This window comes from Rhinoraja longicauda, chromosome 9, assembly GCF_053455715.1.
Source record: "Rhinoraja longicauda isolate Sanriku21f chromosome 9, sRhiLon1.1, whole genome shotgun sequence".
NCBI classification, from domain to species: domain Eukaryota; kingdom Metazoa; phylum Chordata; class Chondrichthyes; order Rajiformes; family Arhynchobatidae; genus Rhinoraja; species Rhinoraja longicauda.
In genome coordinates, this window is record NC_135961.1 from 59,146,180 (window position 1) to 59,172,907 (window position 26,728).

The window sequence follows — 26,728 nt, forward strand, 5'->3', positions numbered from 1 at the left end:
CTGGTAGCACATTCCAGGCACTCATCACCCTCTGTGTTAAAAACCTATCCCGCACATCTCCTTTAAACTTTGCCCCTCTCACCTTGGATTCATGGGAGGAGGTCTTGGAGGGGAGGATGCTCCTCAAACTGCGGAGCATCCTGGACAATACAGCTCACCCCCTCCATGACACACTGGTCAACCTGAGGAGGACCTTCAGCAAACAGACTGGTTCCACTAAGATGCAGGACAGAACACAGGAGATCCTTCTTCCCTGTGGCTATCAAACTTTACAACTCCTCCCCCTTCTGTCATGAGGTAGACTGAGACTGACAACCCGCCTCAATCTTTGCACATCCCCCAAGCCTATCCACTCATTACTTTAATTACATGTTTCATGTATTTGGTGGTTTTTATGACTTGGCAGATCAATTTCCTTCCTGGGATAAAGAAAGTTCTATCGTATCGTATTGTAAAACTACAGTGCCCTCCATAATGTTTGGGACAAAATCCCATCATTTATTTATTGGCCTCTGTACTCCACAATTTGACATTTGTAATAGAAATAAATCGCATTTGGTTCAAGTGCACATTGTCAGATTTTATTAAAGGCCATTTTTGTACATTTTGATTTCACCATGTAGAAATAATAGCTGTGTTTATACATAGTCCTCCCATTTGGTTGCACTTTTAAGTACTTCTTGGCAAACTGCAACCTGGCCATCCTATTTTTGCAGCTAACCAGTGGTTTGCATCTGGCAGTGTAGCCTCTGTATTTCTGTTCATGAAGTCTTCTGCGGACAGTGGTCATTGACAAATCCACACCTGACTCCAGAAGAGTGTTTCTGATCTGTCGGACAGGTGTTTGGGGATTTTTCTTTATTATAGAGAGAATTCTTCTGTCATCAGCTGTGGAGGTCTTCCTTGGCCTGCCAGTCCCTTTGCGATTAGTAAACTCACCAGTGCTCTCTTTCTTCTTAATGATGTTCCAAACAGTTGATTTTGGTAAGCCTAAGGTTTGGCTGATGTCTCTAACAGTTTTATTTTTGTTTCTCAGTCTCATAATGGCTTCTTTGACTTTCATTGGCACAACTTTGGTTCTCATGTTGATAAACAGCAATAAAAATTTCCAAAGGTAATGGAAAGACTGAAGGAAAGACTAGGTGCTGAGAGCTCTCTTATACCTGCATTAAGGAGGCAATTAAATGCACCTGAGCAATTACAAACGCCTGCGAAGCCATGTGTCCCAAACATTATGGTGCCCTGAAATGGGAGGTCGATGTATAAACACAGCTGTAATTTCTACATGGTGAAACAAAAATGTACAAAAATGGCCTTTAATAAAATCTGACAATGTGCACTTTAAGCACATGTGATTTTTTTCTATTACAAATCTCAAATTGTGGAGTACAGAGGCAAATAAATAAATGATGGGTCTTTGTCCCAAAAAGTATGGAGGGCACTGTATATGTTTCTAAGGTCAAACATCTAGCCGAAATGTCCTTATAATTACCTGTTCCATTGCAGATATTTTTGTTCCTGGTATTTTCATGATTGTTCTAAGATTTGTTTCACATGATATGATGCAACAGTTTTTGCATATTACAGAGGATCCTTGTTTTAATTTGTAGCATTAATTATGTATGCTGTGTGGTTTATGAAGCCTTAATTTGTTCTCATTAAGTTTGGAGAGCAGAAGGATGTGCAATGAAGAAATCTTCTCATCGCGACATTTCTGTTTATTTATTATCTGTGAAATTTTTACAGCGTACATTAGTAGGGTAGCAAGTGATGAGTAACAGAGAGTGACTGTTAATCGGTCTTTCAAGTGTCATGCTAATTGTGCACTACAGCTGTTTAGCATTCAAGGCTTTTCTCATTGTAAATATGAAAGTGCTCTGTTTTAGAGCTAGGTAAAATAAAAAAGGAAAATTGTGTGTTGGCAATTGCACAAGAGGTTGTTCAGCATCTGAAAGAATGTTCAGATCAATGTTTCGTAAATGAACTTACTGTAGGATTGAATTAATTGGTATTTAAAGATTGAATGGTTCTTTTGAATACCTGATCTGTAAACACAAAGCAAAAAGGGACCTGAGTGATTTGAGTCACTAAGGATATACCTGAAAGCATGATATGGTTTTTAAATTATCTGACTACGATCTATTTGATTGCCAAATAGGCTTGTAAACATTTCTAACATTCCAGTAGGAAATCCGATGCATCAACCATGCATGCCCATTTACCCAGCTGCTTGGATTACGTCTATGAGAGAATCTGCAGTTGATGGAAGATTTCAAGCTGCAAACTGAGTTTTTACATGCACCTTTACAAAAAGCAATCTGGCATCATTTATGAAACTGTAATTTATTTTCAGATTCTTGAGTAATATATCATTTTGATGAATTATTCTCTAAGCACCGTAGAATTGTAGTCGAAGTGTGCATATTTCTAACTCTTTTTGAATGGATTACTTAGATTGGCATCAGTTGAAAGAAATTGTTTTATCATAATTAATGACTGTCAAGCTTACTAAGGAGAAATATTATGAAACAGTAATTGGAAAGGTTAATGTCAGGACATTGACATAATACAAGAGGCTGTTTTTCTTTTTTCAGTATCTCTCCACCATTGACTTTGGGCATCCCTTTATAATCCCCATCACATTCGAAAGACTGAGAAAACCTGTAGCATACTGTGTCTATGATGACATTTACTTGTGCATAGCTGTTATTGTTTCTGCATAAAGTTTAGCTCTTGAAAATAAAGCAGAGAGACAAAAAGCACAAACCTGTGCTAAGTAGACGTCAGTAACTTGCAATTTTTTCAACTTTCATGCTATTCCTACAAATGGGATTGTGTTTTCATAACTGAATCAGGTGCAACTAATCTAATATCATCCAGTACAGACATGGTGAGCTGATGTGATGACACTGCCAATCTCATTTACTTTTGTCAGGATCGGTTGAAAATTAGGTATTAGGTCTTCTAGTCTACAGAGCTACAGAGCTTAGGCTGAAGGCCACAGAAGCCAAAATCAGAACCTGTTATCTTTTTCCAGGCTCACTGGAAAAATGTTTGGGATTAGAAGCCTGGAGCTTGTGTTTGGACTGCAGCTAGAAGAGATTACTGTAACGTTTCCATGTAGAAATCCAAGCAAGAAAACATTGGTCAATGAAGTTGTACCGTGTTCTTTTTAGTTCTTAGTTTAGAGGTACAGAGCAGAAACAGGCCCTTTGGCCCACTGGGTCCGCATCGACCTGCGATCCCCGCACTGTGGGCGGCACGGTGGTGCAGCGGTAGAGCTGCTGCCTTACAGCGCTTGGAGCGCCAGAGACCCGGATACGATCCCGACTACGGATGTTGTCTGTACGGAGTTTGTACTTTCTTACTGTGTCCACATGGGTTTTCTCCAAGATCTTCGGTTTGTTCCCACACCCCAAAGATGTACAAGTTCATAGGTCAATTGGCTTGGTATAAGTGTAAAAAATAAAATTGTCCCTAGTGTGTGTAGGGTAGTGATAATATACGAGGATCGCTGGTCGTCGTGGACTTGGTCAGTTGAAGGGCCTGTTTCTGCGCTGTATTTCTAAACTAAACTAAACTAACACTATCCTACACACACCAAGGACAATTTACAATTTTACAAAGCCAATTAACTGACAAACTTGTACATCTTTTCTTATATTTTATCTGGGACAAAATTATGAAAAATACTTTGATACAGTTCTTTGTTATTTTCTGTGACTGTGAATAAGATCTCAAAGAGATATATATATATATTTTTTTGATTCTCATGTTAGTTTGGAAGTTTGTCACATCTGTTTTGATGTCTTTCACACCAATAATGTTTCACATTACTCATTCAAGCAGAAACAAGAGCATATGAACTTTTGAAACAATCAGCGATGCAGCAAAATAAGAAGAATGATTCAGACTTGCATTCACCAGGTAATGATCAATAAGAATATCTGGTAGTTGCAAATAGATAATTGCATGTAATAATGACCTCCTTTATTTGAAGATATACAGTACATGCAAGTGTTTACACTTGCCAAAAAGGAAAAAGCATTCCTTTTTCATTCCCTATGCATCTTTCTTGTTGCTGTGCCATATAATTTTGTTCTGACATGATATGTTGTACAGATATATATAATTTTACTTATTGAAGGTATTTATTCACAAAATGCTGGAGTAACTCAGCATTTAAAAATATTTTTTTATTAAAGTAAAAATATTTTATTAAAGTAAAGCAAGTAAAAATAATTGTATGTATTGTTACTTAAGGTGTGAGGATTTCTTGCTATATGGAGGGATGGAGAGGATTAGGCTGGGTTCAGGGGAGAGGTCACAAGTGAAGAGAAGAAGATGGGGCAATAATTAATGTGGCATTATATTATATGGATAGGAAAAATTTAGAGGGATGCAGGCCAAACACGGGTAAATCAGAATCAGAATAGCCTTTATTGTCATCCAAAAATGTCTTTTGGGCGAGATTCCATTACCCACAGTCCAACAAATGGGGAAAGTGTAGATGGGGCAACTTGGTCATCATAGACACATTGGGCAGAAGGTCCCATTTCCAGGCTACATTACTTTTTGACTATCTGAGAGAGGATCAAGGGGAGAAGATATGGAAGAGAATACAGTCAGAACCATAAAGCCAAGGAGGATGGATTATGAGATCGAAGATGCAGCCAAAATTTTATTTTGGAAAATATGCCACTCTGTCCCAGTTCAAATGAAAATTTTGAAGCAATGAGACTCCAAGGTTAAATTTTCAGGGCCAGAGAGGTTGTTTTGATATGATGCCTGATCTCATCTTTTCATGCACTTCAATACTGAGATTGTTGTGGAGCGATTACCAAAGCACAGCCAGTGGAGGCATAGAGTAAATCGGCTTTTTGTGTAGTGTAGACTACAGAAGCGTCTGTCAAGGTTACTGTGTAATATTGGTGAGTGCTGTTCACCTTGCTATTATTTCCACTGCAAAGTCAGGGCCTATGTCAGTTCTAAATTACCAAAACCCGCTATTGTGTGAAAATAAGCATTTTTACCAAGGGATCGTTGCTTTTTCTGTATTTTATTTCCAAAGGGTTTTGAGGACATGGTTGAAGCACAAGCAAAATGCCAGCGAAAAATTGCACTGGCCAAAAAAGTAAAGTAAAACGATGGAAATTACTCCTTGAATGTCATGGCTTTAACCAAATAATGTAATCCTGGTATTTCATTGAAATAAATATTCAACTATTGTTTTGACCCATGCTTTCTTCTAGGGAAAAGAAACAAAAAATATACCAAGAAGATGAAAAGTAATAATGATGATAATCATGACACTGATTCCAGTGAAGAAAGTTTACATTTCAGGTAAGGCATTGACAATTAAATTAAACCATTGTGTGAGACATTTTGCAAAGAATTAGCCGCGCAAATCTCTTCAGAGGTGTGGGTTTACAGCAGCAGAGGTGAGGAAGCTTCATTGCCATCACTTATACTTTCACTGGAGAATTAGAGAAACAGAAAACGGTGATATGTTGCCCCCCTGAGCTTATACAGACACGTTTCCATCCAGTGTGTGTAGCCATTCTGATTTTCCAATTTTCAGAGTGTTTGCGTTTTGGTGTGAGATGGTGCTTTGGGCTTTTCTCCACCTTTTATCTGAGGAATGACAGATGTAGCATAACACATTAAAATGGGATTCAACTTTAGCTTTAACAACTTCTGCTGAAGTATGATAATGATAAATGTCAAGTCAAGTTTATTTGTCGCATACACATACAAGTCTGAAGAAGGGTCTCGACCCGAAACGTCACCCATTCCTTCTCTCCTGAGATGCTGCCTGACCTGCTGAGTTACTCCAGCATTTTGTGAATAAATACACATACAAGATGTGCAGTGAAATTAAAGTGGCAATACCTGCGGATTGTGCAAAAAAAAAATTACAATTACAGCATACAAAATTAAAATTAATACAGAAAAAAAATGTAGTCGCTGGAGTTATAATAATTAGCAGTCCTGATGGCCTGTGGGAAGAAACTCCGTCTCGTCCTCTCCGTTTTCACAGCATGACAGCGGAGGCGTTTGCCTGAATGTCTCAGAAAGTGATTTCTTCTCATAAGTCAGAGACTTGAGCAATCACAACACAAAATTCCCGCGGTGACTGTTTCATCACTAATCTACTGTTCAATGTATATCACACACTGAACTTTTTTTTCTCTCTCGTTTATTATGTTGTTTACAGTGTACTATGTTTACATATTCTGTTGTGCTGCTGCAAGTAAGAATTTCATTGTTCTATCTGGGACATATGACAATAAAACAATCTTGACTCTCAATATCATAGAGTCACTCTGATTTATTTCAATGCAAAATATCAGCTGTATGATAGGATCATGTAAAGAGATATGAAGAACAAATTAAAAGAAGGAATAATTTGGTAGAAACATTTTACAAAGTTTCAAATTCTTTCACCATTTTTAAAACTATGAAGCATATCATTAGATTGAGGTTTCTCTTCAATGGGACGTCAATTAAGTTAGCTTTTTACCCAAAGGGAATGACTTTGCTTTAAATGATTTTTAATTATTTCTGCTGGAGGTTTTGCAGCACTGACAAATGTATTTGTGACATCTAGTGGGGGAAATTGGCACTGCACAATTATCTTTTTTTTAAACTAAAAATACAACTTTGTCAAGTCAAGTCAAGTCAAGATTAAGATCAAGTCTCATCCACCAGTTTGGAAAAACGTTTTGATTCACTACAGTTAGAATTTTCCCACTAATCCTGGATTTATGTATTTTCTAATGATATGCTTTTGGAATTGCATTTCAAAGTTATGAGTGCAGTTATATTATTGCCATCGTCAATTCTCAACTTTTATTTTTAACTCTTTCTCTATTGGCAGACCAACATCTGCATTACAAATAATTTCTGTACCAATTATAGTCTGAGCTTAACTCTTCAAAAGTGCATGGTTGTCATGGCAGTCTACACCGGGATAAATTAAGCAGGGAGCTATGCTCAAAATGTGCCTGTGTTTGAAAACATGTGTGCTTGGCTCCATCTCCCACCCACGTTGCCTTTGCAAACATGGCAAAAATTAATCTGCAATTTATCTTTTATATAGTATCTCTGTAATCAATCACATACTTATCAACATTACATCTTAATTCGTGTTACTTACGCTATCTATAATTTTTTATCTACCTGTTTTCAACTAAAAATATCTGTTGTTTTGATGAAAAATATCTTTGTAATCTCTTTACCAGGACTTTTAAATATTAATTCAGGAATTAATAAGGAAATTGGAAAAATAATCACTCAAAAGATTTCTTTTTATAGTCTAACCTAATGTTGTGAAGTATCAGTCTCTTTAAAAAAAAACTAAATTGACCTTATTCCCTTCAATGAGATCTGGGATCGACAAACAGGGTGCCAAAAGCAGCTGCTTTCTCATCAGGGAATACAACCAAACCATTTAATACAGAGCACAAGTCTATTGGAAATAACAAATGACCTTTCAAACAAAATGCAGCACCATCCAAACTTTACCCTTGGAAAATATTGTTTCCTCGGCATTTTCTGTGCAGTGCACGATGAGCTCAGTAGACTACCCATATCAAGCTGATCATTAAATTATATTTGTGCTTTAACTTTTTAAATTGTGATTTGAGAAGAATACATAAACAATGTAAACTGTCTATTAAGGCTTACTTAATAATCATGTGCATAATCTATATATATCCTTCTTGACTTTATCTCTTTTGTATATGTGCTCTACTCCAATTGTGTACATATGGCTTTCCATTCAGTATACTTTATTTACATGTAAACTACAATATAGCGTCATTAATTACGGCACTTCTTTGTAAGTCAATGATAGTCTTCCAAGATCTCTGAAAGAATTCATTCTCTCTTTATGTGTTCTGTTGACAATTGCAAAGTACATGTCTGACAACCAGCCCTATTCACAAAAATACTGTTTCTATTTCTGAAGGGTTTTGTTGATTTGGATTGTTGGGGTAAATGGGCAGCTGGCAACCTTCACACTTTCAGCAAAAGTTTGGAATGAAACCAGGTGCAGCAAGAGTAATTCATGCCCAGACTCCTTTGACTTAATGGTTAACTGCAAATGAGTGTATACAGCTGCTCCCAGTAGGGTTACTGGGTGACCAAACAATGAAAGGTTTGGCAAAAAGGTCTGAAAAGATAAATGCAGGAAGGAATGCATCAGCTGAAATGCAATGTATTAAAAATCTTATTGATTTAACAATCTTTCCAGAAGCTTTACACCGTGCCATTTGGATCACTCTTAAACACTAGTCATTACTGATACACTATTTTATTTGCTTTTGTCTACGTTTGCATGCAAATACTCTGTTGCCCATGGTTAACATTTGAGAAAATTAATGTAAAGGTTTAAAAGAAACAAAACCTCATTTATATCAAATTTAGAAGTTTGAGGGGGGACCTCATTGAAACATGCAGAAATGCAGCGGGTAGTCCATAGAGCTCAGAGGACCATCGGAACACAGCTACCAGCCTTGGAGGGCATCTACAACACACGATGCCTCAGAAAAGCCACCAGCATCCACAAAGACTCTTCACACCCCTGCAACAGTCTGTTCGAACTTCTACCATCGGGCAGACGATACAAGGCCTTCTACGCCCGCACCTCTAGACTCAGGAACAGCTTCATCCCCAGGGCCATAGTTGCTATGAACCGGTCCTGCTGAGCCGGATGGTCACATCGCACAGTGAACCGGCACAGATCTACTTGCACTTTATTCTGTTTTAAAACTGTTCTAATTTGTTTCATTGGGTTGTTTAAATTAATACTGACTAGCTAATTAATTTATTGCATCGTATGGGAGGCGCATTCCCAATCTCGTTGTACCCCTGTACAATGACAATAAAGATATATTGTATTGTATTGTATTGTGAAAGGCTTGGATAGAGTGGATGTAGAGAAGATGTTTCCACTAGTGGGAGAGTCTAAGACTAGAGGTCATAGCCTCAGAATTAAAGGACGTTTCTTTAGAAAGGAGATGAGAAAGAATTTCTTTAGACAGAGGGTAGTGAATCCGTGGAATTCTTTGCCACAGAAGGCTGTGAAGGCCATGTCAATGGATATTTTAAAAGCAGAGATAGATAGATTATCGATTGGTACAGGTGTCAGGGGCTATGGGAAGAAGGCAGGAGAATGTGCTTAGGAGGAAGAGATAGATCAGCCATGATTGAATGGCAGAATAGACTTGATGGCCTAATTCCGCTCCTATTACTTATGACCTTATGACTTATGACCTTAAATCTTTCACAATCTGAGGATATCCCAAAGTACTTCACAGCCAATGAAACTCTATTGAATTGTAGTCGCTGATGTAACATTGGAATCAGCACCTGAGAGATCAGGTATTTCCAGGCCTTCAACACTACCAAATCACCATAATCTCTACTTCCTCATACTACTTATACTTGTCTACATGCAAGAGCATCTGAATCAGGTAGTAAAATTAAATACTAGAAGGCATAGCTTTAAAGATGAGAGGGGCAAAGGTTAAAGGAGATGTTTGGGGCAGGTTTTTTTATAAGTGCCTGGGACCTGCTGCCGGGGGTGGTGGTTGAGCCAGATATGACAGTGGCATTTAAGAGACATTTGAATAAGCTTATGGATATGTAAGGAATGGAGCGATATGTATTATGTGTAGGCAGACAAGAGTCGGTCTTGACATCATGTTCGGCACAGACATTGTAGGCCGAAGGGCCTGTTTCGGTGCTGTGCCATTCTATGTCCTATCTGCATTCTTAGGAACAACAGAAAATTGCCAAGGCAGGGCAGAAATGCACACTTTTTATAAAGGGCAGATCATGATTGATTAATCTGCTTTTAATAAAGTACCTAAAGTAAAAGGTGAAAGAATAGCTCTCGATATTTTTTTTGTACGACTTTCGAGAAGGCATTTGAAATATTCCTTTTGAGGGAAGATTATCCACAATTGTAGTACAAGTAATTGTAGTTCAATGATTTCAGATTTGCCAGTGACACAGAAACGGTAGCATAGTGACCAGTGTGGGCGGGATAACAGAATAGAACAGCAAAGAAGGGGCCCATTCCTCCAGTTCGGTTGCATTAGTTTACCTCCAGTCCTTTGCACTTTTCGTCAATCATCATCTCTGCTCAAATGCCGGTTATATGAATCCATATCTTGAAATCAGTTCATTTCTCTGCAGCATACAAAAGTAAACAAAAGCATCATCGAGGTAGTTGATTTCCTGCTTTAAATACACCTATCAAATGAATCATAATTGGTAAATTAAATGCTCCGTTTATCCCTAATGTACATTGATCTAGAGGGTAAAATAACACCTCTTGTGGGCTGATTGTCTATTGACATGCACGGTCATCTTTCACCTGGAAGCTGACCAGTTGAGACTTTAAAAAAAAGGATTCGTAGAACATAAAGTGCTGGAATGGCTCAGCTGGTCAGGCAGTATCTCAGGAAGACTTGGATAGGTGTGGTTTTGTGTCAAAATGTTTAATCAGACTAATTGTAATGGGGCGGGGATGGGGGAATGACAGGGAAAGCTGAGGGGCGGGACAAGGACTGGAGATTTTAAAAAGGATTTGTATTTAGAGAACGCTGGTCAATTCTGGAAAAAAAAGAAATCAGAACGGAGAGTTAAAATGCTTAAAGAATTTCCAGCTCATTAGCCTGAAGAATAATATGGAGACGGCACAGTGGTGTAGAGGTAGAGCTGCCGCCTTACAGCACCAGAGACCCGGGTTTGATCCTGACTACGGGTGCTGTCTGTATGGAGTTTGTACATTCGCCCCATGAAAACCCTGCATGGGTTTTCTCCGGGATCTCCGGTTTTCAAAAGCCGTACAAGTTTGTAGGTTAATTGGCTATGGTAAAATTGTAAATTGCCCCTAGTGTGTGTAGGATAGTGTTGGTGTGAGGGGATCGCAGGTCAGCACAGACTCGGTGGGCCGAAGGGCCTGTTTCCATGCTGCATCTCTTTAATCTCTTTAATATATATATATGTATGTGTGCCAAGGCCAACTCTTGTCTGCCTACACATAATACATATCCCTACATTCCTATAGATATATATGTGTATGGGTGGGTATGTGTATATATATATATACATATACACACTGAACATTTTTTTCTTGTTCATTATATTTATTCTGTTGTGCTGCTGCAAGTAAGAGTTTCATTGGTCCATCTGGGCCATATGATAATAAAATAACTCTTGACTCTTGACTCTCTTGATAAATGCTTGTACTGAATTTTTCCCAGAAATATGATTCTTATTCATCTTGAACTCGCTCTTAAAAATAACATTGAATTTTCAGTGTATATGCCATCTTGTTGGTCGGGTTATCCTTGTTGAATTGGAAAGTTGTGGGATCAAGTCCCACTCCAGGGACTTAAGCACAATAATCTCGGCTGACACCCCTGTGCAATGCTGAGGCTGTGCCGTCTTTCTAGGCCCTGCCTGCTCTTCCAGGTTAACATAAAATATTTTATGGTACTATTCGGAAGAAGGGTATGGAAGCTAATCCCTCTTATGCCAAAAATATTATCCCTCAACCAGTATCAATTAAATAATTATTATTGGGCATTGGCATATTGTTATTTGTGAGAGCTTACTTGGTGCAAATTTGTTGCCTCCATTCCTGCTTTACAGGATGATTCAAAAGTGTTAAGGCAGAGATAGATAGATTCTTGATTAGTACAGGGGTCAGTCGTTATGGGGAGAAGGCAGGAGAATGGGGTGAGAAGGGAGAGATAGATCAGCCATGATTGAATGGCTGAATAGACTTAATGGGCCAAATGGCCTAATTCTACTCCTATTCCTTATGACCTTATGATTAGCTGTAAAATATTTTTGGGACATCCTGACATTGTGCAAAATGCAATATGAAGCCAAAAGATTTATTTTTCAAGTTATTGGAATGTGGAAAATGCAACAGTTTATGGTGAAAAAACGATATGCAGAGATTTGTAAATTGTCTCAATCTAATGCACAATTTATGCAGCTCCATGGTTAAACATTATAATCAGGAAGCTCATTATTGATTTGTTTATGAGCCAAGAAACCGTTGGATTCAGGCAAGTTTAGCATGTTAGAGCCACTATGAATCATGTGAGGATTCAGCAATGAAATTATTAAAGTTCTTTTATATCGCACAACCTTGAAAGCATATAAAGGTGTTGCATCTCATGCCTTCAAATAGTAAACTGTTTCTGAAGGCTTTGCAATTTTTTGAAGTTTAGCTTTCTGTTTGAACTCCCATTATCTTAATTCCTTTTTCTATCACTCCATTTCTTTTTTGCATCTAATTTCCTTCTTTATTGTTTGCTCTTTTTTTTCTGTCCTTAAACTTTTTGGTTAAGACTATTTCTTCCATCATTCACTGAGCACCTGTTCAGCCTACGCTGCCTCAGTAGAGCAGGCAAAATAATAAAAGATCCATCCCACCCCGGCCACCGTCTGTTTATTCATCTGCCCTCTGGTCGACGTTTCAGGTCGATCAAATCCCGAACAAACAGACTTAAGAACAGTTTTTACCCCAGGGCCATACGAGAACTGAACACTACCTTTGCACTAGGCAACACCGTTAAAAAATCTTGTACTTAATATAATTGTATTTAATTGTATTTATGTATTTATTTGTTTTTGCATTTATTGCATATATGTTTGTACGCACCGTCAGGATTGGCTATTTTTTAATTTCGTTGTACTCGTTGCAATGACAATAAATGAATATTATTATTATTATTATTATTAAATGAATTTAACCTCACAGTACTGTAATCAGATAACAGGTCTAATAAATATTGCCTATTTAGAAATAGAACATAGAACAGCACAGGAACAGGTTCTTCGGCATAAAATTTCTGTGCAGATTTTGTGCAGTGTGCAGTGATCATAATATGATTCGTTTTAATCTGCAATTTGAGAAGGAGAAGGTTAAATCGGAAGTGTCAGTGATGCAGTTGAACAAAGAGGACTATGAAGGCATGAGAGAGGAGCTGGCCAAGGTAGACTGGAAAGGGATCCTAGCAGGAATGACGGTGGAACAGCAATGGCGAGGAATTTCTGGGCATAATCCGGAAGACGCAGGGTCATTTCATTCCAAAAAGGAAGAAAGATTCTAAGGGGAGTAGGAGGCAACCGTGGCTGACAAGGGAAGTTAGGGATGGAATAAAACTAAAAGAAAAGATGTATAACACAGCAAAGAGTAGCCGGAAGCCAGAGGATTGGAGAAACTTTCATAGTACAACAGAAGGTAACAAAACGGGCAATACGGGCTGAAAAGATGAAGTACGAGGGGAAGCTGGCCGGGAATATAAAGAAGGACAGTAAAAGCTTCTTTAGATATGTTAAGAGAAAAGGAGTACCAAAGTCAAATGTGGGTCCCTTGAAGGCAGACACGGGTGAAATTATTATGGGTAACAAGGAAATGACAGAAGAGTTGAACAGGTACTTCGGATCTGTCTTCACAAAGGAAGAGGACAGAGGATCTAGGGGGGTAGAGGAACTGAAATACATTTTCATTAGGCGAGAAATAGTATTGGGTAGACTAATGGGACTGAAGGATGATAAATCCTCTGGGCCTGATGGTCTGTATCCCAGGGTCTTCAGGGAGGTGGCTCTAGAAATAGTGGACGCATTGGTGATCATTTTCCAATGTTCAATAGATTCGGGATCAGTTCCTGTGGATTGGAGGATAGCTAATGTTATCCCACTTTTCAAGAAAGGAGCGAGAGAGAAAACAGGGAATTACAGACCAGTTGGCCTGACCGGTGGTGGGAAAGATGCTGGAGACAATTATTAAAGAGCTAATAATGGTGCATTTGGATAGCAGTAAAAGGATAAGTCCAAGTCAGCATGGATTTATGAAAGGGAAATCATGCTTGACTAATCTTCTGGATTTTTTTGAGGATGTGACAGGTAAAATGGATGAAGGGGAGCCAGATTCACTGGATGCATTCAAAAGAGAGATAGATAGAGCTCTTGGGGCCAGCGGAATCAACGGGTATGGGGAGAAGGCAGGAATGGGATACTGATTGTGGATGATCAGCCATGATCACATTGAATGGTGGTGCTGGCTCAAAGGGCTGGATGTACCTATTGTCTATGTATCTATGTATATATATATGACACAAAAGTACTTCAAAATCAAAATCCTAGTCCAAATTCAAAATCGTAATTCATCTTTACTGTAGAGCATTTGGGAGGAAGGTATCTTTCCAGTCAGTCTCACACAATGAAAGCAAGCCAATTGGCTCAAGGATGATAATCTTAAAAGTGACAGGTTTAACGTCAATGTTTTGATTACATGAGAGTCAAAATAGATCAAAAAGCACAAGAGTAATGAGTAAAGCAAGCAAGCGTATCAAATAACATAGGTGGTAACATTTTAGAAGAAGCATCTTGCTCTCATAGCAAAACAAGGAATGAACTGAAACAGTCATGTATCAATATAGATATAAAAAGGCCTGGAAGAGGGTTTCAGTAGCAGATGAAATGAGATTACCACAGGCTATATTTAAGAGGGAGTTAGATGTGGCCCTTGTGGCTAAAGGGATCAGGGGGTATGGAGAGAAGGCAGGTACGGGATACTGAGTTGGATGATCAGCCATGATCATATTGAATGGCGGTGCAGGCTCGAAGGGCCGAATGGCCTACTCCTGCACCTATTTTCTATGTTTCTATGTACAGGTGTGCCCATTAGCGATGACAGGGATATGGGTTCTGAACCTTCCTTTGCTTGAGATATAATAATAATAATAATAATGTATTTTATTTATATAGCGCTTTTCATATACTCAAAGACGCTTTACAGAGATTTAGAGAACATAGGGAAATTAATAAATAGATAAATAAGTAAATAAATAAACGAACAGAGAAAGGAGACAGAAGGTGAGGTGACCTTCAGTGGTTGAAGGCAGTATTGAACAGGTGAGACTTCAGCGAAGTTTTGAATGTGGTGAGTGTGGAGGAGTCTCTAACGTTTTGGGGTAGTGAGTTCCATAGGGTGGGAGCAGCGATGGAGAAAGCCCTGTCCCCCCAGGATGTGAGTTTGGTCCGGATGTGGGGGGATAGGAGATTGGCAGCAGCAGAGCGGAGGGTGCAGGTGGGAGTGTGCCTGTGGAGGAGGTCGGTCAGGTAGGATGGGGCCAGGTTATGGAGGGCTTTGTAGGTTATGAGGAGGATTTTGTACTGGATTCTCTGGGGGATGGGGAGCCAGTGGAGTTTATAAAGGACGGGGGTGATATGGTCACGGATCGGGGTGTGGGTGAGTAGACGGGCAGCGGAGTTTTGAATGTATTGAAGTTTACTGATGATTTTTGAGGGTGCGCCATAGAGGAGGCTGTTGCAGTAGTCCAGACGGGAGGTGATGAAGGCGTGGATGAGGGTTTCTGCAGCTGTGGAGGAGAGGGATGGACGGAGACGGGCAATGTTTTTGAGGTGGAAGAAGGCTGTCTTGATATGACGTTGACATTCCATTTCAGGCAGGTGCTACATAGAATAACAAAGTTGGTGGCTAAGGAACGGTAGGGGAGATCTAGAGTCGTTTAGTAAAATGTGTAGTGTTTAATGTCATCACGTACCATCAAGGGCTTTTTAATTTCTGCATGTTTAATTCTTTTTAGACATTCTCCAAAGTTGTCATTGAAATAATAGCAAGAGTATTTTTTAATTCCATAGGACCTAATGCATTACTTTCTTTATGTAGCATTTAAGGATAACTGGACCAAGTGGACCCATTGGGCCCAAACCTCTCCTGCATTGGTGCAGCACCCTCCCCCACCCCCTACCCTCTCCCCCCATCTCCCCCGCACCCCCCCTCCCCTCCCCTCCCCCCTCCCACCTCCCTCCCTCCCTCCTCCCCCCTGCAGATACTGAAACACACATATTAGCTATAATCAAGTCTCTAAATATTATCTTATTTATTTGTTTCATTAGAGGAAAAATATATAACCATGGCTTATCAAAGCTATAAACTGGAGTCTACCAAAGTCTAATATTGTAAACTAAAACTAATCAAAGTGGGTGTAAATTGAACAAAGATTTAAAATGCAAAAGTATGATTAGAAAAATCTATTATCAATTAACATAATTTTAGGTGAATCCACTATTTCGGACAAGGCAACAGTTTCTCCAATAACTTCAAATCCACGTTTTCTCACAGTGTCTAATTTTAAATTAGCTGCTGTGGTCATCTTTGAGTGCTTTAGGAAGAGTAGTTGGCCTTTTGACAGATGGAGAAGCAACACATACATGGTGCTTGGCATTTGACACCCATCTTCAAGTGATTAGCAGTCAGAGGAAAGGGTTGCAATGGAACAGAATAGAAAACGATGGTGCTTTACTCCCTTTTCAGGATTAGCAATTGGGGCATTTCTTGGGTGCTTACAGGGGAAGATTCAACATACTTCAGTTACCTCTTGCGCTCTATTGCTTCCACAAGTGGTCTTCAAGCTTAGCACTTGAGCCTAAAAAATAAGGATGTTGTCCACCAGTGATACATCTCCCTCTGGCCCTCCCTGAATCTGCCTTGCTCTTGTCAGTGAGCTGATTTGCGAATTAAAAAGCTGACCCAGCTAGACTCACCTTCCAGAAAAAGAGTATATTCTGAAGCCCGGGCAACAATAATGAAATGCTAGTTAAGCCTGAGTCTTGCTGAGGGATTTTGGTTTGAAGCAGAGGCTTTGGAGAAAAAATGCATTTATAACTCTTTGTGTGGTGTCTCATTATGTGTGGGCCTGATTCATTAAGTAATTGGTTTGCAGTTGTTTACATGGGTATTAAGGCCTTCTATTCAGAAGCTTTTGAGTGATACATTGTCCAAATGTAGCATGTTATGAATGCCGAATGAGAAGTGGAACCGTGTCCTATTGGCTAGACACAGCACTTGGTTGGATAGAGAAAGTAAGACAGTGGGTTCTGCTTTGCATAGCAATGACTCTTAACAAACTTTAGAGATTAATAAATGCAACCTATAAAAGGAATAAATATATACGCCACATTTAAATGTGCCTATTTAATTATTATTCTTAGAAAGATAGGGAGGAAATTGAGTTCTTTCATACTCCAGTTCCTTTACCACAACATCTTACTGCTGAAGTGTTAGTAGTATTTGATGTTTATTGTATTATAAATCATGGGGAAGCAGATAGATCGCAACACTTTATTATTAAGGATTCATTCATTGTAAATCTTTTACAGCTATAGTAGTTTCCAAAGGAAAATCATTTTGTGGTTGAGTGGGGATGAAAGGAATAATGTACGAAGGAGTGAGTCTTAATAACCAGCTGCACTCCATGTAAAGACCACTTGTTCCCTTTTGTTCCGAGGTGCATGCCACTGCTTCCTCTTCACTAAGATTCATTGTTCCATTTAACCAAAGGCATCTAAAACAGTTTTTTTTTTTGCTGATTTATTTTGCTGATAATATCTTCCAAATTGTTTGATACCTATCCTTGACTTTGTAAAATCTTAAGAGTTGGGGCGCTTTTATGTTATGAAGGGACCCGGTAAGACTGAGTTTTGCATTGATTTGTGCAAAAACAAAACCATGTACAGGCATAGTGGAATCTCGTATAATAGGAGCAGGTGTGCCGTACCACAGTACAGTGAGGCAGTAAGAGCCAGCAGCCAGTGGAGGTCACTGTCTTTCTAAATACTGTTACTTCTGCACTTGGCTAGATTGCAGATGTACTTGTTTGAAAATGCATTCACAAACACGATAATAGAAAAGTGATTGTTTCTCTTTTCTTTCAATGTACTCAGAAATAAATATGTGTTGTTGCGGAAGTGTCCGATATGATTTAATAATATGTAAAGCATTTGGTCTTGATTTCATGAACCTCTCTATTGCAATCTTGGTGTGTTTTTATATGATACAATTTCAAACATGTCTCACAAGAGTAGCCGATTTATTCACAAAATGCTGTAGTAACTCAGCAGGTCAGGCAGCATCTCGGGAGAGAAGGAATGGGTGACGTTTCGGGTCGAGACCCTTCTTCAGACCGAAATGTCAGACCGAAACGTCTCGACCCGAAACGTCACCCATTCCTTCTCTCCCAAGATGCTCCCTGACCTGCTGAGTTACTCCAGCATTTTGTGAATAAATCGATTTGTACCAGCATCTACAGTTATTTTCTTATATCACAAGAGTAGCCATCAGATTCCAGATGTGGTAGTGTATCTCACAGTGGCTAAAGATATGGATGGCCAGAATAGGAGCTACAGAGTTTCTTTTTTTTTTTGCCATATATTTGGGAAGTATAGGAACATGGGGTTCAAGTTATTGAGCAATAATTGTAAGGTGGCAACGAGAAGAAAAATAAAGAAAATAACGACACAGACACAGTTATGTGAGGAGAGTATGAACAACATTGGACTTTAGTCAAAAGAGTTTGCGGAATGAAAGATGGTCTCACTACAGTGTACAACAATGTGAGAAATCCACATGATGGCTGCTGTTTCGTCTGGCTGAAATGCTTTAATTTCAGGGTCAAAGCCTCAGGATGATGCATTTTCCATTTATGATTGAGATGAGGAGAGATTTATTTCCACAAAGGATTTTAAATCTTTGGAATTCTCAACCACAGAAGGCCCTGGATGCATGGCCACTGTGTTTAGTCAGGACTAAGATTAGTTTAGACTCTTTAAGAGATCAGAGCAATGGAGATCAGGTGGGCATGTGGACAAGAAGGACAGAAAGATGAAACAGGCTTAGATGGGCCCAATGACCCATCTCCTTCTTACATACTGAAAAAACTAAACATAGCATTTGTGAGGATAAAGAAAGAGGAATAATGACCCAGAACTGGCAGTTCTGATTAAAGATAATGTCTAATTGTTGATCCCCATCTTCCTCTCTCTATAACTGCTGGCAGACCTGAATTGTGTTTTTAGCATTTTCTGTTTTATCGCAGATTTCCAGCATCCACAATATTCGGTTTAGGTGGAAGGAGCTAAGCAAGTTGTAAATCGCCTTAATTTACTTCTATTGGACATTAGAAACACATTGGAAAGGACACTGTTACTGACCTTCTTTAGAAGATTTGTCTTGAATACAAAGCAATAGACCTGGTGAATGAATGATCATTCATTTGAGGATACACTTTGATTATTTTGTGAGTATCTAAACATCATCGAGTAAACAGCAGATGTATGAAGGAAGGGCTTTTACACAATGGTTTATAAATCTCATTATTTTGCAAATTCTATATGCCAACAGAAAATTTTGTTGTGGTTTCTAAACACAGTTATTCATTAAATAAGATTTGTCATTCAGCAAAGTTTTTGCATACTGATTGTATGCCTCATTGTCATCTTCCCCTCAGCTAACAATGATCCATTCTACATTTTCCTTGGCCCTCATCCCCTTTGATCTCTCGTTTTCACATCCTGCCCCTCCATATCTCTCTATGCCTCCCTCTCCCCTGACCCTCAGTCTGATGAAGGGTCTCGACCCATTTCTTCTCTCCAGAGATGCTGCCTGTCCCGCTGAGTTACTCCAGCATTTTGTGTCTATTTTTGTATTTCAATGTTTTTCTTTAGAAAATTGTTTTATTCTGAAGCAGTTCAAATAAGTTCTATAAAGTGGAATTCTGTAGAATAAAATCTTAATAATTGACTGGAGGATTCAGTTTAAGAATTAGTCAAACTTTACCAGGGAAAGGAACGAAAATACACACTGTTTAAAGATGTACAGATTACAAATTAGGACAATGATTGGCAAATGCACGGATAGTTAGGGAGAAGGGAGAATTCTAAACCTAATAAATGATTTCTGTAATTTTTAAATTTGTGTTGGAGAACAGTAACTCGGAAAGCAACAAGCTTTGATAATCACAGTTATTCATCGCAATTGCTCACAATTAAACATTAAAAGCAGGAAAATAATGAGCATAATGAATTTTGGATTAGCTATTTAATGTAATCAAGTACCGCTGAATTACCTCAGATTGTATGGCGTAATTGGCACACTATAAAATTCCTTCTAGTTTAAATACTGATTACGAAGATTGCTTGGTAGTAATTAACATAAACATAAAAAACAAATTGTTTTCTTACATCTCATATTAATTCCCTGAATACCAAAGTAGATATGTATGTTTTTTAACATTAATGACATTAGATATATTTCCTGCAACAGAGTAGAGATTTTTCACACATATTGACAAACATATGGTAAATACTAGCTTGATAGTTTGCTTGCCGAGGACAATTTAAAGGGGTTCTGAGGGATAGATTTTTCATAGAGAAAAAAAGGTGGGATCCATAATGAGCTGTGAGAGGAGGTGGTGGAGGCATCTGGACAGGTACTTGAATAAGCAGGACATGGAGGGATTTGGAATTAATTCAAGCAATTGGAATTAGTACAGATAGGCATGATGATCAGCAGAGATGTAGTGGAGTGAAGGGCCGGTTTCAATGCTGTACGACTGTATTTATTAACTTATCTTTATCAACTACCGTTAAAAATCGAGATTGTGTATCATTTATAATATCAGTGACATCTCACATCATGATGCATGTTAAAAGGAAGATCAGACATTGTACTACCTACAATTGCCAGGTTCTAGTGGCCAGAATTGTGGTAGATCACATTTCCTTCACAAGTTATGTGTCATTGTACCCATTTCCATTAATAACCTCTTTAAAATCAACCTTTTGACTAAGCTTTTGATAGCTCCTCTTGCCCAATGTTGATTTTTGTTTAACAGTGTTTCTGTAAAGTGCTTTGGCACTTTTTAGTCAAGAGTCAAATCAAGAGTAGACACAAAATGCTGGAGTAACTCAGCGGGATTGGCAGCATCTCTGGATAGAAGGAATGAGTGACTTTTCGGGTCAAGACCATTCTTCAGTCTAAAGAAGGCTCTTGAGCCGAAACGTCACCCATTCTATCTATCCAGAGATGCTGCTTGTCCCGCTTCAGTCACCTCTTGCGCTCTATTGCTTCCACAAGTGTTCTTCAAGCTTAGTACTTGAGCCTAAAATATAAGGATGTTGTCCGCCAGTGATACTTCTCCGTCTGGCCCACCCCGAATCTGCCTTGCTCTAGTCAGTGAGCTGATTTGTGAATTAAAAAGCTGACCCAGATAGACTCGCCTTGCACCCAAAACTCTTCCAGAAAAAGAGTATATTCTGAAGCCCGGGCAACAATAATGAAATGCCCGTTAAGCTTGTTGTTTACTTTAATCTTAAGGGTGCAAAGGATCATGAACATTTCTTGATGTCATAAAGCATTAAAATATTCCAAACAACAAGTTAGCAGTTACTGTTTTCAACCTTCATGTTACCTGAACCATTTATGTGATGTAAAGATGAAAATAAAAACAGAAATTGCTGGAAATATTCAGCAGGTATCTTGGAAGAAGTGTAAATGAATTGCTGATTCACCGGGAAAGACTGTTTGGGCTCCTGGATGGTGGGAAGGGAGAAGTGTATTGTGGTTGCAAGGAAAGTGCCAGAAAAATGGGAGGGGTTGATGGGAATAAACGAATGTACCAGAGCATCACGTAGGGAACAAATCTTGTGACCTGCTGAGAGGGGAGGAGAGGGAAAGATGTCTCTTGTGGTGAAATCTCTTTGAAGGTGATGGAAATTGCAGATAATTATTCATTGAATGCAGAGGCTGGAGAGAGCGGTCCTGAGTTACCATCTATCTCATTGCAGGCCCTCGTACTATCTTTAATTGGACTTTACTGGGCTTTATCTTGCGCTAAATGTCATTCCTTTATCATATATCTGTACACTGCGGATGGTTCGATTGTAATCATGAATAGTCGTTTCTCTGACTGCTTAGCACACAACAAAAGCTTTTCACTGTACCTCAGTGCACGTGACAATAAACTAAACTAAACAGGTGGCAAGGAAGGCGAGGAGCAGGAAAACTCTATTCTTGTTTTGTCTGGGAAGGAGAGTGGGTGAGAGCCGAGGCACAGGAAATGCACGAGATGGGGTCAAGGGCTTTGTTAACAATGTACGGTGAAGATATATACTTTCTAATGCATTTTTCTAATTTGGCACTTTTGCAGTATCTAAGCAATGTATATATTGCACACAATAGATCAAAACACATCTAATTTGCTTGACAGTTTTAGAAGGCTAGTGATGCTGCAGACAGACAATTGGTTTGAATGCAGCCTGCATATGTATCAAGTCAGATCAAAGCTTTTTAGGAGATCTCATTTGCATAGTTGTATTGATACTATGGGAACCCAGCAATCTTATTCTGAAACACTTGCAAAATGGGAATCTTATGAAAATCCTCACAAATTATTGAGTCATTTGTCTTTCATTGCTCTGTGTCTCTATATAAAAAAAACATTTAAAATAAATTCCAGTTTCCAATGAATGAAAATTTAATTTTAAAATTTCTTTCATCTCCCATCCCTATTTAAACACATTCGGGAAAAATTATATCTTCTGGCTGCTTTGTCTGGCAGCTTCTCAAATGAGGAAATTCAAAATGCTTCAACCAATTTTGTCTTAATATCCTAATTATTAACGAAACAATTACATGTGTCCAGGAAAAAAAACTAGATGCTGGTTTAAATTGAAGGTAGACACAAAATGCTGGAGTAACTCAGCGGGTCAGGCAGCATCTCTGGAGAGAAGGAATGGGTGACGTTTCAGGTCGAGACCCTTCTTCAGTCTGAAGAAGCGTCTCGACCCAAAACGTCATCCATTCTTTCTCTCCAGAGATGCTGCCTGACCCGCTGAGTTACTCCAGCATTTTGTGTCTGCCTTCGATTACAATATACACATGAGATTGCTGCCTTAGTAACATATAGACTTTTTTTAAAACCCTAACAAATCGTTTTCTTTTGATAACTGTGAAGCAACTGAAGGAAATCTGAAGGTAGACACAAAATGCTGGAGTAACACAGTTGGTCAGGCAACATCTCTGGAGAAAAAGAATAGGTGCCATTTTGGGTTGGCACCCTTCTTCAAAAAATGTGAATCAGCTCCCTCAATATACACTCCCCAAATACATCAGCTATGATTAACAAACATTCATTACCCACTGTGTGATGTCACAAACAACACTTGTGTCACCTGGGCAAGCTTGGTCTCCATTCCAACACAAACATTCACCTTCTACTTAATACCCCTCCCCATCTCTGCGTCTTAAAATGCACTTGTTTTCTTTTCACTTCTCCAGTTTTGAGAAAATAATTGCAGAGAAACATTAACTATTTCTCTCCCTGCAGATGCTGCCAGTCCTGCTGAGTTTCTCTAGCATTTTCCATGTTTATATTCTCTTGGTATTTCCTTGAGAAAATGAACACAGTGGGTGTAATTTTGCTACTGAGATTCTCTTATGCTTCTTCCCAGCTACACCAGAGGCAATTTACCCAACTAACTCGCAGCCCATTTTTAGAATGTGGGAAGAAATTGGAGTACCTGGGTCACGGGGAGAATGTGCAAATTCCACACAGATAACATTGAAGATCAGAATTGAAGCTAAATTCCTGCAGCGTCACTGTTCTGCTCTGAACCTGAGAATGATATGGTACACCAAGAAATGGAAATGTTGGAGGGAGCTATTGTCATCTGCTGAAACATTTATGTTTAATTGAGTGATATTTTTGAAGAGCTTTTATCCCATTTTTCCAAAATTACAAGTGTAAATGATATCAGTACTTCAGAATGGAACATATCTACATTGCTTCTGTGACCAAGCCGAATATGACCAGCTCAATTGTAGTGTGAATTATGTAAAAGGGACAAAACTGCTCTGTACCAATGAAGGTGTTTTATAATCATACCATTATCGGTCATATTGATAATAATTTTGTCTCCAAAAAATAACTCCTGCGATAACATGATATTCATTTTACATACCAGTTATCTTTGTGAATAATGGAGACAATTTAATGCCAGTTAGAGACGATTGATGGGTAATTTTGAGCTGTAGCTCAAAATTACAACAAATTGGTTTGCACTTTGTCCAATCTAGACTTGGAAAGCTTTCATTCCATCAGTTTATATTGGGTTCAAACCTAGGATCTATACTTAAAATGATACGGTTCTTTTTCAGTCCATAATTCAATACCCTTTCAAACATATATAGAAAACTTGGAACAAACAGGTTTTAAAACTGAGGTAAAAATTATACATTTTTCTTCCATATCAGGCAATTGATCAAAGATGATCATTCATTTCCTGATCTTGTTTAATGGACGGATTCTGCATCAATAAATGCAAACCAGCATACATCAACACCTCATTTTGGATGCAGATGCGTCATAGACGGCGGAATTGGGAGTAGGGGATAGAGTCTTTGCAGGAGGCAGATGGGAAGAAGTGTAGTCTCGATAGCTTTGGGAGTCAGTAGGTTTATAATAGATGTCAGTCGATAGTCTATCTCCTTTGATGGAGACGGTGAGATCAAGAAACGGTAGGGAGATGTCTGAGATGGTCCAAGTGAATTTGAGTGCAGGATGGAAATTAGTAGTGAAGTTAATGAAGTCCGTGAGTTCTGCATGGGTGCAGGACGTACCCCCAATGCAGCCGTCAATGTAGCGGAAATAGAGTTCGGGGATAGACCCAGTGTACGCCAGGAACAGGGATTGTTCGATTTTCCCTGTTTAGGGCGTACACTGGCCCTATCCCTGAACTCTATCTCTACTCCATTAACGACTGCATCCTTCAATATTTGATCAAATTTAAACATGTTGGGGTGGAGGTTTCAGTTACTTCTACTATTCACATCAGTGTAATCCACAGAGAAACTGCCCAATTAGATAATAAAATGGTGGAATTCTAGACGCGAGTAATGTTCAAAATCACTGCACCTGTATTTTCCCTGAATTTGGAAAAGTTTTGCCCTTCAATTGGCCCAACTTAAGGCTTGATCACAAAATGACATCCCAGTCTGAGATTGCACAATTCCATTCATGGCACTACCTTGGAAGATTTTTCTTACTGCACGCGTCTCTTTGGTCTGCAGCAAGAATAGATGTGTCTTTAGACTGTTTTCTTGTATTTCATTTTCTACAAAATAAACAAATAAATGGTTCATTACAGACTTTAAGTAGATTTCAGTAATTTTGAAATCTATGTTCTCACAGGGTCTTTCAGCTGGATAAAAGAGGCATTACCAATATGGCAAGGAATAGTATTTACTGGAAGGAATAAAAATAAATAATTGTGCTTTATTGCTCTACCCAATTGTCATACAAATCTCATGTTCATGATTGTCCAAAAGGAAGAGAACATTTTATTTGCAATCGTTGACACCATTCCAGTTGCCTGGCGCAATTTTAAACAATGGGCAGATTGAACAACAAGGCTTTCATCACTGAACTTTTTATGAATCCCCCCCCCCCAAGTCTAATTTCCATATATACATACAGATTTGAATGAATATAGATAAAATGTATTCTGAAAGGCTGGTCATTGAAGCTCACAGAGAAATGGCTTTAAGATATAAATGTAATACAGGTATTTTCTGTAACTCTGCTACATGCATGTTAAAATAAAAAAGAGTCTTTTTATTATGAAGATGTTGGTTTAGAAAACCGTGGTTGTTATGAACATTTCGCAACAATGTTTACTCCATGGAAGCATTTCATAGAAATTACAATATTCCTTGTGACTGCAGTATTCAATTTGTGTGGTAAAACAATATAGAGCCCTGAAGTCTACACTGCACCTGAAGAACTCATCTTGGCACATCCCAGTTCAATCGTGCAAACATAAAAGGTGGTGGCATTGGAACATACATTGTGCTCAAAGCCAATTACATTTGTTAACAGTCAAGACCCCACATAACGTAATCGGGGTGGCTGAAAAGTGCTTTAATGACTCAGAATGCCACAGGATTCACCTGAGCCGAATATAAAATGTCACTTGTTGTTCTGTATTTTTCTCCCTGTTTCTCCCAGATAATCATGTTACCGACAATGTACAGCTAGCAGTCCTGTTTGCACCCAGAATACACCTTCCTCCTGCCCTTGTTCAACCTTATGAATTAACGAAGCAGGAAAAATAAACCATGTGAACTGCTCACGTATAACTGAGCAGGCTTAGCTTATTAGAGGCAGGTATGCATAGCATCTGCAAAGCCTCAATGTCATGGTGAATACAGGTTTTATTTTCAGGATTATTAAATAGCGTCTAATTTTATCTCCATAGGTATAAAAACAAACGTGAGGGAATTAATCCAGCAAAATCTAAAGGTAAGTTTGCGAATTAATAAAACTGGAAACAGAAGAGGTCAGTCAATGTTTGCTGCTCGTTCTTTATACTTTGGATTTGCTTCAAAATACAGTTAGACCATATTTTCTAGACTTCTCAAATTCATTCCCAGTTGATTCAGGAAGTCATAATTACCTATTTGAATCCATCAACCAAATCATAATGTACTGCAGAGATGGAATTTATCCATAAATTGACAATGTACAAAATTTAGTATGTGTTATGTTCATCTTACAATGAACTTCCCAAATTCCTGTACATATTTCAACAAGCTTTATTAATTTTGCTGATAAATAGTTGCCTCAATCAATAGCAATATTGAATGCATAAGCTTGGTCGCTCTGTTCATGTTTAAGTTTGGTTGCCATTAATACCAACCCTAATCATAGCTTTATTCGATAATCATATTTTTAATTCCAAATACAATGAATAAAAATTAGGAATCCAGGACAGAGCTCTATTTTAGACTTAAATAGCACTGTAAATTTTGTTTGCAGCTCCTCATGTC

At 38.6% G+C, this 26,728-nt stretch overlaps 1 protein-coding gene across 2 annotated transcripts in view; it reads left to right on the forward strand.

Annotated features, from left to right (window-relative positions):
• The window catches only part of kiz (kizuna centrosomal protein), a 115,863-nt gene that overhangs the window by 81,461 nt on the left and 7,674 nt on the right, over window positions 1–26,728 (forward strand). Inside the window, exons 11-13 of one of the 2 annotated variants that reach the window (XM_078405598.1) lie at window positions 3,847–3,927; window positions 5,253–5,343; window positions 26,158–26,201. In XM_078405598.1, the coding sequence (XP_078261724.1) occupies window positions 3,847–3,927; window positions 5,253–5,343; window positions 26,158–26,201 (216 nt within the window). The remainder of the gene's footprint in view (window positions 1–3,846; window positions 3,928–5,252; window positions 5,344–26,157; window positions 26,202–26,728) is intronic. The other variant, XM_078405599.1, reaches the window with a different exon arrangement.